The sequence below is a fragment of the Leuresthes tenuis genome, unplaced genomic scaffold (assembly GCF_036924035.1).
Source record: "Leuresthes tenuis unplaced genomic scaffold, fLeuTen1.0.hap1 SCAF_8, whole genome shotgun sequence".
In the NCBI taxonomy this organism is placed as follows: Eukaryota; Metazoa; Chordata; class Actinopteri; order Atheriniformes; family Atherinopsidae; genus Leuresthes; species Leuresthes tenuis.
The window spans coordinates 32951830-32964899 of NW_027325362.1; the positions used below are offsets into that span (position 1 = coordinate 32951830).

Below are 13070 nucleotides of genomic sequence, written 5' to 3' on the forward strand. Positions count from 1 at the left end.
TTTTGTTGTTTGTTTAAATAAATCAAGTCTTTCTTTTGGAATATCTGCATCCCGGTCCAATATCCACCACACCACGCCGCAACAACCAACCCTACGTGACAAGATGGAGAAAATGTTGCTGCATCCATGCCTTTATCTCCTCCAGACAAGCTGTAAGTGTGGCGAGAGGATAATTGGAAAGGTAAAGGGGCTGGCAATGATGAAGATGGAATGGGTTGTTTGTCTCTGTGTGGCCCTGTGATGGACTGGTAACCTGTCCATCTTGCCCCCAACCGGGATAGGCTCCACCCCCGGTTGGTTGGGTGGATGGTGGGGTGGGGTCTCAGACACATTGCTACCTAGCTGAAGGTACAGCTAAGTATCATAGCAACGAAAAAAGACCTCATAGTTGCTAATAACCCCTATCTACAACTTCTGAATATGTATGCAACTGTGATAGTGCAATAAGTACCTGAATACCAAAATATTTGTCCATAATTAAACAATTTTAGGCTGTTCGGCCCATTGTGGTCTGGGGGTAGTTTGGGCTTTGGGAGGGGTATGTTGGAGCCACTGGACAGGCTGAAGAGTCCAGTCCTGCTCTCTGCTGCCATCCAGTGAGAAAATAATGGGATGAAATACTTCGTGTTCTGAAGCAATACAAGCATTTATTGGGCTTTATCTTTATCTGCCTATTTTAGATTTTTGCAGATTTTTCTAGTAAGAAAATCAAAATACAGACGTTTGGCATCATTAGAGAATGATTACAATTAATGATTACATCATTAATTAGAGAATGTGTTTAAACTGAAAATGCAGTGTAAATTCAATTAAATTTTATTGATATAGCGCCAGATTACAACAATTGTCATCTCAAGGCACTTAAATAATATAGTCCAATTCAAGCCAATTGGAATTCAATTCATTGTAATCATAATCCAATTAATTATTAATCCAATAATAATTTAACTGTTGCAAATATGCAGCTTGCTAGAGCTACAACTCCAGAGAGGAACATGCCGATGAAACCCAATTCATGTCCAGGTCCTCACCACCCTTGGATTTTTTGACACACGAACCTTTCAGAGGGAGATTGGAGACAGATCGGGTGTGTCCCAGTCCTCTGAGTTGTGTGCTTCCCTTGGTCATCAAAACTCATCAGTTTATCACCCATGGTACATCAAATTCCCATCCACCGCCATCCAACAAGTACAACATGGCTGGACTGCCAAACATTATCGGATAGGATAGGATAGGAGAGCCGAGGAGAGCCGAGCCTGGCCATGGCGAATGTTTTTTTTAAAGTTCTTTTCATATCAAACCATTTCTTCTTTATTTCAGTGACATTACAAACTACAGGTGACACATAATTAACAGCACTCGTAATTTCTTCCCATTTCTTCGCTTTAGCAGGTCCCGTAATTCCACTGCTAAAAATGACAGAATTTCCTTTTTAGATCTCTGAAAGCAGAACTTCAATCTCAGAACCTGTAAAGTTTTTCTCATGACTCAACGTGGAGTATGTAAATTTACTATCCTCTGCACATACACTTAAATATGCACAGGTGGCATTCATCATTTACGCAGGTCGTTTGCACACTTTCCGAAGTTAAGAGCATTTCTTGAATCTGAAGTGGCATGAAAAAAGTAAGAAATTTAGAATAAAAATGAGAGAGATAGAGATCAAGTTTTCCTATATTTTAGTGGTAAAATGACACCTGTGGCATAAACGCTGTGGACCCAACAGGTTAAAGACATTTCTTTCTGAAGAATTTTATACTGTCTCCACTGTCACTCTGTTCTACAGAGATCCATTATAAACTCAGAATCGAATCAGTTTAAGTCTGAATATTAGTTCAATTGTCCAACGTCTTCTGATGGTGTATCTAGCTGAAGGTATATGGAGGAAGACAGATTTTGAAGCTGAATATGTTTGAGGAGGGTTTGAACATACCTTCAATTAATTTAAATGAAACAAAAAGATGAATATGTTTTCAATTATGATAGTTTTGAAAATAGTTTTAATAATGTCCAGAAAGAATGAAGTCCAAAAAACAGAAACAAACATTTTTTTTAAATATAATAACAATAATAATAATGATGATAAAAAGAAAACAGAAAAACAGGATCTTAATAATGTGACTACTGAATCAACATTCACACAATCAATATTAACAAATAATTGTCTGAACTGGTCAGCCAGTGAGTTCAGTCACTGTTCAGACACAAACACACTCCCTGTAGTACCCAGTGGGAGATGTGCACCGTGGTGAACAGGTCTGCCTCAAAAACCAGCCCCACACCCATTGCATTCCTCCGCAAGGAAGTGGTGTACACTGGTGTTCTCAGCGTATCCTGAGGCACGACACACAAGAAAAAACAATTAGGGGAAAATCTCTAAATAGCAGGTCATAATAAAGTACAGAGGTGCTTGGTGGCTGTTGTCCACACCTGTAACCTAAGGCGGCGCGTCTCAATAGGGATCACTTTGAGAATGGGCAGTTCAACAACCAAGTTTTTTGGTTTACTCTTCACCAGGCAGCCCTTCTCAATGTCCCACTCTGCTCCCTCCAGATACAGGCCAGACACAAAGCAGCCTGCGGGCAATAAAAACAATAGTCCACAAAACCACTCACCAAACATACTGCAGCATATTGATGAATGCCATTTCATCACCTTGTTTGGGTTTGTCACTGACTTCCTCCTCACTGTGATACTGAGTCACTTCTGTGTAAAGTGTAGACAAATCCAGAGGCCAGCCATTTTTCCTGCATGCAGCTTGAACCATAGCAGTGAGGTAAGACTCTGGGATGTGCAGACCCGATAGCCACATAACCTTTGGTTCACCCTTTTCCACCTGGGTTAGAAATACATGAGACAAGCAATTATAGTCTCAATTATTTTTTAACTATACTAAATACCAGAATAAAGCAGAAGGCTACATGTACTGTATAAGGTATTGTGTGGTGGTATGTGCTTACCCAATCTCTATACTGTTCATAACGTCTTTTGAAATGGCTCATCCAGTTGCCAAGGGACTTCAGTGTGTCAGGTGCCAACTTCTTCCAAATGCCAGGAATGTGACCATTAAAAAGGGCCTGAGCCACTTCATCCAACTCACTGCTCATACCCACCTCACCAGCCAAGGCCTGTGAGACATTATAGTGTCAACAAATCTAAGCTGAAGTGAAGAACAAAGATGAAACAGCTGTACGTTTTTGCCAATATCTTGTTTTTTTTCCCTCTGCCCACGCCCCACCTCACCCTCTGCAACTCAGCCAAAGACAACTGCATGCGAACCACCAGGTTGTTGAAGCGCTCCAGCTCTTGCAGCAGAACCACAGAGGTTGGAGAGATGTCTGTGCCAAACTTCTTACGGATCACATCCATGTCGAATAAGTCGGGCAGCTTGTTCTGAATGTCTTGTGCCACCTGGCTGATGTGCTCATCCCGACTAACACTTCCACCAGATTCACCTGAAGCAAGGAGCCAAGAAGGAAAAAGCACTTGGCAGCATTAAGACAAAGGGTAAAGCAGGTATTCTACAAAATAAGAGAGCAGCCTCTAATTCTAAAGAATAGAGGATATTAATTCTAGAGAAGTTTTCTGACTCAGAATCCAAAGAGGAAATCAGAAAACAACTAAATATATTCTTCGGCATTGAGCAGTTACGATTATTACAGTTTAAAGATGCCAAATCATACCTGTTTGTGGCTGAAGGTCTATTAAATGAGTCCACATCTCTTTAGTTTCTTGAGTATAGTATCCTATCTCTGCATTGGCATGAAGTCCAAGTACCTCTGGTGTGTTTGCCAGTGGCATGCTCTCAATTTCAGCTGGAACACATATAAGGGTAAAGCTATCAGTAAAGATGAAAAAATTAACTATTTTCTTTAACATGTATATGAGAGCTTAAATAGTGAACGCATTAACTGACCAACATATACATTCTTTGGACCAGATGGAGGGATTTTGTAATCTACGTCTTTGTTGATGAAGAAGTGAAACTGCCGGAAGGTGTGGAAGAGGAAGTCTCCAAGGTACTCATCCATGTAGACAGTCAGGATTCTGCGGTCAAAGCTATCTATTGCTCGTCCACCGTACATCACCTGATAACACATTACAGAATATACACTAAATTAACAGTTTTATCTAAGATGATAACATAGCATATAACATATACAGCAATCAATGTGAACTAACCTCTCCAATTAGGTATTTAAGACTTCCCCAGGGGATATTCCTGTTTCCTTGGATGTGAGCTTTTGTGAGGTAGGTGTTCAGGATCTCCATACATACCTGTTAAGCACAGTTGCTATGTCAACTACTGAAGAGTGAAATGTTTCTGTAATCTTATCACCTGAACAGAACTTAACCACGTACAAAGAAGTCTGACTCGCTAAAGTCGTAGGGGACGTTCCAGCCGATCTTTCCATACTTGCGCCTCTCTTGCACCACAGCGTGGAAAAAGGCCAGCACATAAACCAGGCTGCGGAATACAGGGTGAGGGCATGCAGTCAACGTCTCATCTGAGATTTTAGAGTATGTCGCTCTCATGTTCAGCTTGAGACCATTGGGAGGCTCTGTCACTACCTGCACACAGAAGCAAAGTTCAGGTAAATTAAATTAATTTCATTCTCTCTTTAAAACAATTCTTTGTCTTACAGAATGGGGAAAATGTCGATAAACTGGCACAATATTTCCTGAGTTGTGTTCTGTTTTCACAAATGAATATCCACATTAAAACAGCGACAGATTCCAGGAGAGAACTATGTTAGTTTCCTTAAAAATGTTTTAAATGCAGCAATGTCATAGCGCATACAATACAGAAGATGAAGAGAAAGTGTCTTTCACCTTTAGAGACTTTTGCAGAATGCCAATGGGAAAATCCTTAATGGGGTTAGTAGTGATCCACAAGCGGAAGTTGGGGTTGGGTTTGGTGATTCTCTCTAAGGACTTTTCCAATTCCTTTAGCCACTTCACCAGCAGGTGACAGTTCTGTAGCATCAACCACTGACCTCGAGACACTGCCTTCTCCAACAACTCTAGTGCCACCTTTATCACAAGTAGAAAAACCATTACCTAAACTTCTTCAATTTCTTTGCTATTTAGTGTGATTACTTATCAAAATCTATGATAATTACACATACACTTCATAGCTGCAAAGTGGACAGAAGCCTTACATACCTTCTCTTGGCCTTGGCCCATTGCAAGGAACTTGAACTTGCTGCCTCCAAAGCCTGACAGCTCTGCCAGTTTCTGGAGGTCACTGGCCGGGTCAGAGCCAGGGCTCAGGATGAAGACAATGGGGGAGAAAGGTGTACTTTGTTCATGAATTGCAGCAAAGCTGATCACTGGGGGCTGTACATATCTGAGCAAAAAAACAGGGAAAAACATGAAAAACTCAAAGTTTGACTAATTTCTGTTTGAATAATTATACATGTATACACTGGATAAAGTTGTTGTGTTTAATCAAGTTAACCTCCATCATTCAAGGACAGTATATCCAGAACTGTGCTGTCACACAGCACACCTCACAGCGGTGAAGTCTTTTGATTTTTAGGTGGTCTTGTCTCGTCATTTCCTGTTTTATTTTGAAGGATTAACTCTCCTCTCATTTCAGGTCACTTGCCTCATGTGTCACCAGTCTGATTGTTTTCCCTGATTCTTAAGTGTTTCCACCTGTTCCCCATTTCCCTTCATGTGTATTTATAGTCTGCGTTTCCCTCTGTCCCGTGCCAGTGTGTTTCGTTACAAGTCTGTGAGTATGTTGATCCCAGCCTTCCAAGAACTTCCCTTGTCAAGACTCAAGTTATAGCGTTCTGTTACCTCTTTTTCAGATTTAGTTTACCTATCGATTAAGATTTCATAGCTTTTTGGTTTCCTCCGTAAGGAGTGATTTTGAGTTCATAACCTTTTATAGAGCCTCCAATTTTATAGGAGAGATTTTGGTTTCTTATCGCCTCTTTAGTAAGAGTGCCGCTCTAGTTTCTGTTAATATTTATAGCTCCTTTCGTTTTTCTCCTGGAGTTTTATAGTTTCATAGCCACACTCTTCCTTCATAGTTATTGGGAGAAGCGAGATAGGATTGTCATAGCTGATTACTTTCTCTCTGACTTGGAGATTATCAAGTGACCTAAAATAAAGATCTACCGTCTGCAAACATCCCTGCGCCTGTGTCCTGCCGGGTCGTGACAGTACACACTGGCCAGTATTGACACAGCAGGGTCCGAGTTCCTTGCGTCTGCTCTCAGGGAGCTTGTCTCTCTCAACAAGGGGAGCAACTGGTCAAGCTGAGTCGAGGGGTAAAAGGATTACCTCAGAGTCAGGAGGATTTCAAGGCTGCAGTGACTGCCCAGATCGGAGGTCTCGCGGAGCAGATTCAGCAGCTTCTCGAGGGTCCCAGGGGAAGCGTTCCTGAACCTCCCGCTCCAGAACCTTCGCCCGTGCCCACTCACGCCTATGTTGGAGCTGGAGTTCAACTGGCATTTCCCGAGTGGTATTCAGGAGATTTGGGAAGATTTAATTCGTTCTTAATTGACTGTCATATGCACTTTGAACTCTCACCCCATCAGTTCTGCTCAGATCGTGCCAAGGTGGCTTACATCATCTCCCATCTGACGGGAAGAGCGAAGGCCTAGGCCATGGCAGAATGGGATCGTGGTTCCCGGATGTGCAGTTCCATTCAGGATTTTAAAGGGGGACTTCGTAAAACCCTCGATCCTGTATCAACCCCATCCAAGAACGACTTCTGCTCCTGGATCTTCCTCTTGACCTCAACTCCCTCATCGCTCTGGCGATCCGGACGGATAACCATCTCGAGGAGTTCAAGGCGCTTCAAAAAGATCGTCTGCGGAGGCAAAGGTATCTTCGGCACATCCCTACCGCCTCCGGGTCACCTCATGAACAGCCGTCACCCGAATGGAGCCGAACTCCGCTCCACGTTGGAGAGGAGGAACCCATGCAGATGGGTAGAACTCTGCTCTCCCAGGAGGAACGTCAGTGTCGTGTGAGAGAGGGCCGGTGTTTTTATTGCGGGGAGACCAGTCCTCTAGTTTTCGCCTGTCCAGCCAAGACAACTCGGTTAGGTAACCTAACCCTTGCATCAGGTCCTTCGGCTCGTATATTGACCACAGTCCAGGTAAAACACAACACCACAGCCATCACTTTGAAAGTTTTAATTGACTCTGGGGCTGACGAGAGTTTGGACTGGGATTTAGCCAAGAAGCTTGGGCTAAAAACAAAGACACTTGCACAACCCATTAGGGCTAGTGCTTTGAATGGGGATGAACTGTTCGGAATCACACAGACCACAGAGCCAGCAGAATTAACCATCAGTGACAACTCTGAACAGTCTAACTTTTTCCTTTAACATTCAGCCACACGCACTTTGGAACTGGGACATCCATGGTTTGCTAAACACAATCCTCATGGCTTGCTAAACACAATCCTCAGCACGAATCTCAGACTGTCTCTCTGACATATCAACATGGATGAAAGCCCATCACCTCCAACTTAACCTCCCAAAAACTGAACTGCTGGTCTTCCCAGCCAAACCAACCATACAACACAGCATCTGCATCCAAACCGAATCCCTATCTCTTGTTCCATCAAAGGTTGCTAGAAACTTGGGTGTCATGATTGATGACCAACTAACCTTCAAAGAACACGTTACCTCGGTTGCTCGTTCATGATGCTTTGCATTACTAAACATAAGAAAGATCAGACCATACCTGACCCAACATGCCACCCAACTCCTGGTGCAGGCCATGGTCATCTCCCGCCTTGACTACTGTAATGCTCTCCTAACTGGTCTCTCAGCCTGTGCTGTGAAACCTCTGCAGATGGTCCAGAACGCGGCGGCGCGTCTGGTCTTCGGTCAGCCTAAAAGAACACACGTCACCCCTCTGTTCATTGAACTCCACTGGCTACCCTTAGCCGCCCGCATCAAATTCAAGTCACTGATGTTAGCCTACAAAGTGCATAATGGAACGGCTCCCATCTACTTGAATGCTCTTGCAAAGGCTTATGTCACAACTCGGTCCCTCCGTTCGTCCCAGGATTGTCGTCTAGCAGTGCCTACACCACGCCTAAGACAATCCAAACTCTTTTCATGTGTCGTCCCACGATGGTGGAATGCCCTACCGAGCGCTACCAGAACAGGGGCGTCCCTATCTTCAAGAAGCTCTTGAAAACCCAGCTCTTCAGAGAGCACCTCCTATCCTAGCACTTACCTTGTACTTCCCTACCCCCTCTATCTTTGCACTTTATCTTTCTGCACTTCTCTCTATGCCTGCACCCTATCTCTACTCTGTTACCTCTGACAGAGTCGGACTATTGGGTCTTCTATGTAGTTTATTGTTAGCTTTTTGTATAGCTTGTTATATCTTGATTTGTAAGTCGCTTTGGATAAAAGCGTCTGCTAAATACATAAACATAAACAGACTGGCCAACAGGCAAGATTATTGGTTGGGGTAGAGACTGTAACCAAGGGTGCCTTAAGGAGAAATCACTCAAGCCCTCTACTTCAACATTTAACACTGTTTCTGCTAATCCTGCCACAGAGTCCCAGTACCCGGATCTGACCTCAGTTCCCTCCTGCTATCACCACCTCAAGGAGGTGTTTAACAAGGTAAAAGTCACATCCCTTCCTCCGCATCGTCCATCCAACTGCGCCATCGACCTCATCCCGGGCTCCACCATTCCAAAGGGGCGGTTGTACCCGATGTCTGGACCTGAAAACCAAGCCATGAAGGAGTACATCGAGTCTTCACTGAAGGCAGGTCTCATCTGACCGTCTTTGTCGCCTGCGGGAGCTAGTTTCTTCTTTGTTTTTTTTTTTAAAAAAAAAAAAAAAAAAGGGTCTTTGAGACTCTGCATTGACTATAGCCCTCTTAATGACATCACAGTTAAGAATAGATATCCACTTCCACTCATGTCTTCTGTTTTTGATCAACTTCAGCAGGCCAAGGTGTTTACGAAGCTGGACTTATGAAATGCATATCATCTGGTCCGTATTAGGGAGATGAGTGGAAAACGGGGTTTAACACTCCTAGTAGACACTATGAGTACTTGGTTACTTGGTCATACCTTTTGGTACTTAGAGACTTTCTTGAAAATTTTTTGTATGTCTACATTGATATTTTGATTTACTCACCAGACCTAGAAACACGTAAATGCCATGTTAGCTTAGTATTGAAGAGGCTGTTAGACAATCACCTCTATGTAAAAGCTGAAAAGAGTGAATTCCATGCAGACACCATCTCCTTCCTGGGCTTCATCGTAGCCCCCGGAAGGGTTGAGATGGACCCGGCTAAAGTTAGCGCTATGGCTGAGTGGCGGTGCAGCAATTTCTGGGGTTTGCTAACTTTTATAGGCGTTTCATCAAAGGTTTCAGCACCATAGTGGCTCCTCTTCATGCCCTAACGTCTCCTCGGGTGAGTTTCAACTGGTCTCCGGAGGCAGAGAGGGCATTCCAAGAGGTCAAGCGCCGCTTCACCTCCGCGCCCATTCTGACTCTTCCAGATCCTCAGCGACAATTCGTGGTGGAGGTGGATGCATCCAATTATGGAGTCGTGACAGTCCTTTCTCAAAGATCAGAGGATGGCAAGATGCATCAGGGCTGAGACTTCCTTTCTCGGCGGTTCAGCCCTGCTGAGGAGAACTATGATGTCGGCAACCGGGAACTTCTGGCAGTTAAGGTCGCCTTGGAGGAGTGGCGACATTGTTTGGAAGGAGCTCTGCATCCATTTATGTTTTGGACTGATCACAAGAACCTTGAATATATCAGACATGCCAAAAGACTGAATTCTCGCCAGGTCAAGTGGGCTTTGTTTTTTAATCGATTTTGTTTCATGTTATCTTACAGGCCGGGGTCCCGAAATATCAAGCCAGACACCCTGTCTCAACTCTACGAGCCTGAGCCTGTTGCCAAGGATCCTGAACCCATCCTTCCACTTAACCGTGTGGTTGGAGCGGTGTCCTGGCAGATAGAACATCAGGTAAAGCAAGTGAATGGTGGGGCGCCACCACCAAGGGGTTGTCTAGAGAATCGTTTGTTTGTCCTAGTTGACTTGCGCCCCCAGGTGATTCATTGGGCCCACACCTCGCTGCTTACCTGCCATCTGGGGGTCCGGGAGTACATCAAGGAACAAGACGACCACCGGGTCACGCGTGGGCCTTCTGCATCCTCTCCCCATTCCCTCCAGACCGTGGAGAGAGAGACACGGTCCTGACCATGGTGGATTGTTTTTCTAAGATGGTACACTTCATTGCCTTACCCAAGTTGCTCTAAGCCAAGGAGACTGCACAGATTCTGATGCAACATGTTTTTAGAATTAATGGTTTAAGGAGAGAGTGATGCTGTAGGGAGAGAGTGATGCTGTAGTGTCGCGAGATTGTGTGAGACTATCGGCAGATTCAAACAAGGCGCGCCTCAAATAGAGCAAACAATATAGTAAGATTATAATTACGCCAATAACTACTGTTTAAATAAATATATTATCGGGTGAAACAAAAACAAAACACTGGAGTACAGTGAAGAAAGCCTGGAGAGCCTCACAGATTTCATCGACGAATGTTTTGACAGGATAGTCATGGGGAAAACTAACCAAACCCCATCTGCTAGCAGCAAGGCTTCAACCTCAAAGAGAAGTCGTAATGAAGAGTCACCCGGAGCGACGTCTCCAGCTGGTAATGATTCTACGGACATTTTGACAGCAATAAATGAGAAACTATCCAGCTTCGACGCCCGTATGTCTCTGTTAGAAATTCTACACAGAGAGTTCCAGGCATTACGGGAGTCGTTGGAGTTCAGCCAGCAACAGGTGCAGACGCTGGCTGCAGAAAACGCAGCCCTCAGAGGATCGGTGAAATCACTCAACGAAGGAATGAGCCGGATCTCTGATGAGAACAAGAGGATGAAAGAATCAATTATTGATCTCCAGGCTCGTAGTATGAGGGACAATCTGGTGTTTTCTGGAATCCCGGAGCAGGCAGACGAGGATCCTGAACTCGCAGTGAAAAACTTCATCCAAAATCAGCTGAAACTTCCAGCAGATGTAGTGAAAAACATTACTTTTCACCGAGTCCACCGCCTGGGAGGGAAGAGACCTGATGCCCGCCGACCGAGACCGATTGTGGCCAAGTTCGAGCATTTCCAACAGAAGGTCCAGGTGAGGGGCCGCGGCAGGGAGCTGAGAGGAACGGACTTCAGCATCAACAACCAGTTTCCCAAAGAAATCCTGGAAAGACGCAGGGTTCTGTTCCCCATCTGGAGAAAGTTCATGGAAGGAGGCTCCCGAGCTGTCATCGCGGTGGATAAATTATTCATCAACGGACAGCTTTACCGCGACCAGGAAACCACTCCTTGGCTCTTCTAAACTCCAGGTAATCTGTATTCGTTAAACTTGTATGAATCATTTCACTGTAGATGACATATAAGTAAAATGAACTAATCTATCCAATTCACAGTTATCTATCAAGGCAAAATATATAGCTCACTGCCAGTCTCACCAGCACAGGATATATGCAGTTCATATTTGTTTATTTGGGTATGTTTTTTTGTTTTTGTTTTTTCTATCTCACACTTCCACTCTTTTGCACTGTTTTCTATTCTGTCTTTCTTCCCCAACCTGCTGCGTTTCCACCTTAATAAGTAATGTTAACAAGCACGGCGCACAGAGTTTTGAGCAGAGCACATAATCAAGTTCCACACAGCATCGACAGCGCAAGTACATATTGTAGCAAGCTCATACTGACAACTGAAACACCAACAATGGCATGTTCATGGAAGCATATATGCACACACGCACGGTATGCTTTTAGCAAGCATCCAGCACTCACTGCGTTAGTCTGAGCATGTCCACGCTGAGGTTTATCTCATGGAATGTGCATGGAGCTGGGTCCAGGGAGAAGAGATTAAAAAATCTCCAATAAATTGAAGGATTTACAGGCGGACATTGTTTTATTACAGGAGATTCATTTATCAAAGACTGTAGCTGATGTTCTCACCACAGCACAGTTTCCTCATTTGTACTCAGACTGTTACAACTCCAGACAAAGAGGTGTAGCCATTCTGATAAATAGAAGAGTAAATTTCACCGTAAACAACACAGTTATAGATCCAGAAGGTAGATTTCTAATAGTTAATTTATCTATTCAAAATATGAATTTATGCATTGCAAATATATATGGTCCAAATGTGGATGACCCCTCATTTTTTCACTCCTTTTTCACTTCACTCTCTGATCACTCAGATAACACACTCATCGTAGGAGGGGACTTTAACATGGTATTAGACTCAGGAGTAGACAGACTCAGTACTTCAGGAAGTCAGTGGAACTGGCAGTCCACAAATATTGTTAAACAGTATATGAAAGATTTTGGTCTTTGTGATGCTTGACGCTCCCACCACCCCACTCTTAGAGAATACACCTTCTTCTCACCGGTACACCACTCATATTCAAGAATAGATTATTTCTTAGTTAGCAGTTCCTTGATGAGGGATATTTCAGACACCAAAATCCACCCCATCACTATCAGTGATCACGCTCCAGTTTCTATCACACTGAAGAATAACAGAGTTGCACCACCAGCTAGGAATTGGAGATTTAATACATCATTACTAAAAGACCCCGATTTTATTAATTATTTCAAAAGGGAATGGTCTGTATATTTAGAAAATAATGACCTGCCAGGAATGTCAGCTTGTACTCTCTGGGAAGCCGGAAAAGCAGTTATGAGAGGCAAAATAATCTCCTTTTCATCAAATAAGAAAAAGAGGGAAAGTTCAAGGATATCAGATTTAGAACTCAGGATTAAATCATTAGAAATTGTCTACAGTACCTCCAAAGAGGAACATATACTGAATGAACTAAGAAAAGCTAAACTTGAATTAAACAAAATTATTGATGAACAAACACAGTTTCTGATACAAAGACTTCGCTTGGAGAACTTTGAGCACGGCAATAAATCTGGAAGGTTCCTAGCTAACCAACTAAAGAGAAACAAAGAGAAAACAACAATCACTTCTGTTAAAGACTCAAAAGGAAATGTCACCCATGACCCCGATGTAATCAACAATGCTTTTA

The 13070-nt window shown here is 43.5% G+C and overlaps 1 protein-coding gene across 1 annotated transcript in view; it reads right to left on the bottom strand.

Moving 5' to 3' along the window:
- Positions 1 to 2090: 2090 nt before the first annotated feature.
- Positions 2091 to 13070, bottom strand: part of dnah10 (dynein axonemal heavy chain 10) — a 57638-nt gene continuing 46658 nt past the window's right edge. Inside the window, exons 68-78 of the mRNA XM_072391516.1 lie at positions 5167 to 5350; positions 4834 to 5034; positions 4363 to 4572; positions 4183 to 4278; positions 3917 to 4088; positions 3684 to 3815; positions 3244 to 3455; positions 2961 to 3128; positions 2656 to 2836; positions 2431 to 2576; positions 2091 to 2334 (exon numbers count right to left, since the gene is read on the bottom strand). Coding sequence (XP_072247617.1) covers positions 2188 to 2334; positions 2431 to 2576; positions 2656 to 2836; positions 2961 to 3128; positions 3244 to 3455; positions 3684 to 3815; positions 3917 to 4088; positions 4183 to 4278; positions 4363 to 4572; positions 4834 to 5034; positions 5167 to 5350 — 1849 coding nt within the window. The 3' untranslated portion in view covers positions 2091 to 2187. The remainder of the gene's footprint in view (positions 2335 to 2430; positions 2577 to 2655; positions 2837 to 2960; positions 3129 to 3243; positions 3456 to 3683; positions 3816 to 3916; positions 4089 to 4182; positions 4279 to 4362; positions 4573 to 4833; positions 5035 to 5166; positions 5351 to 13070) is intronic.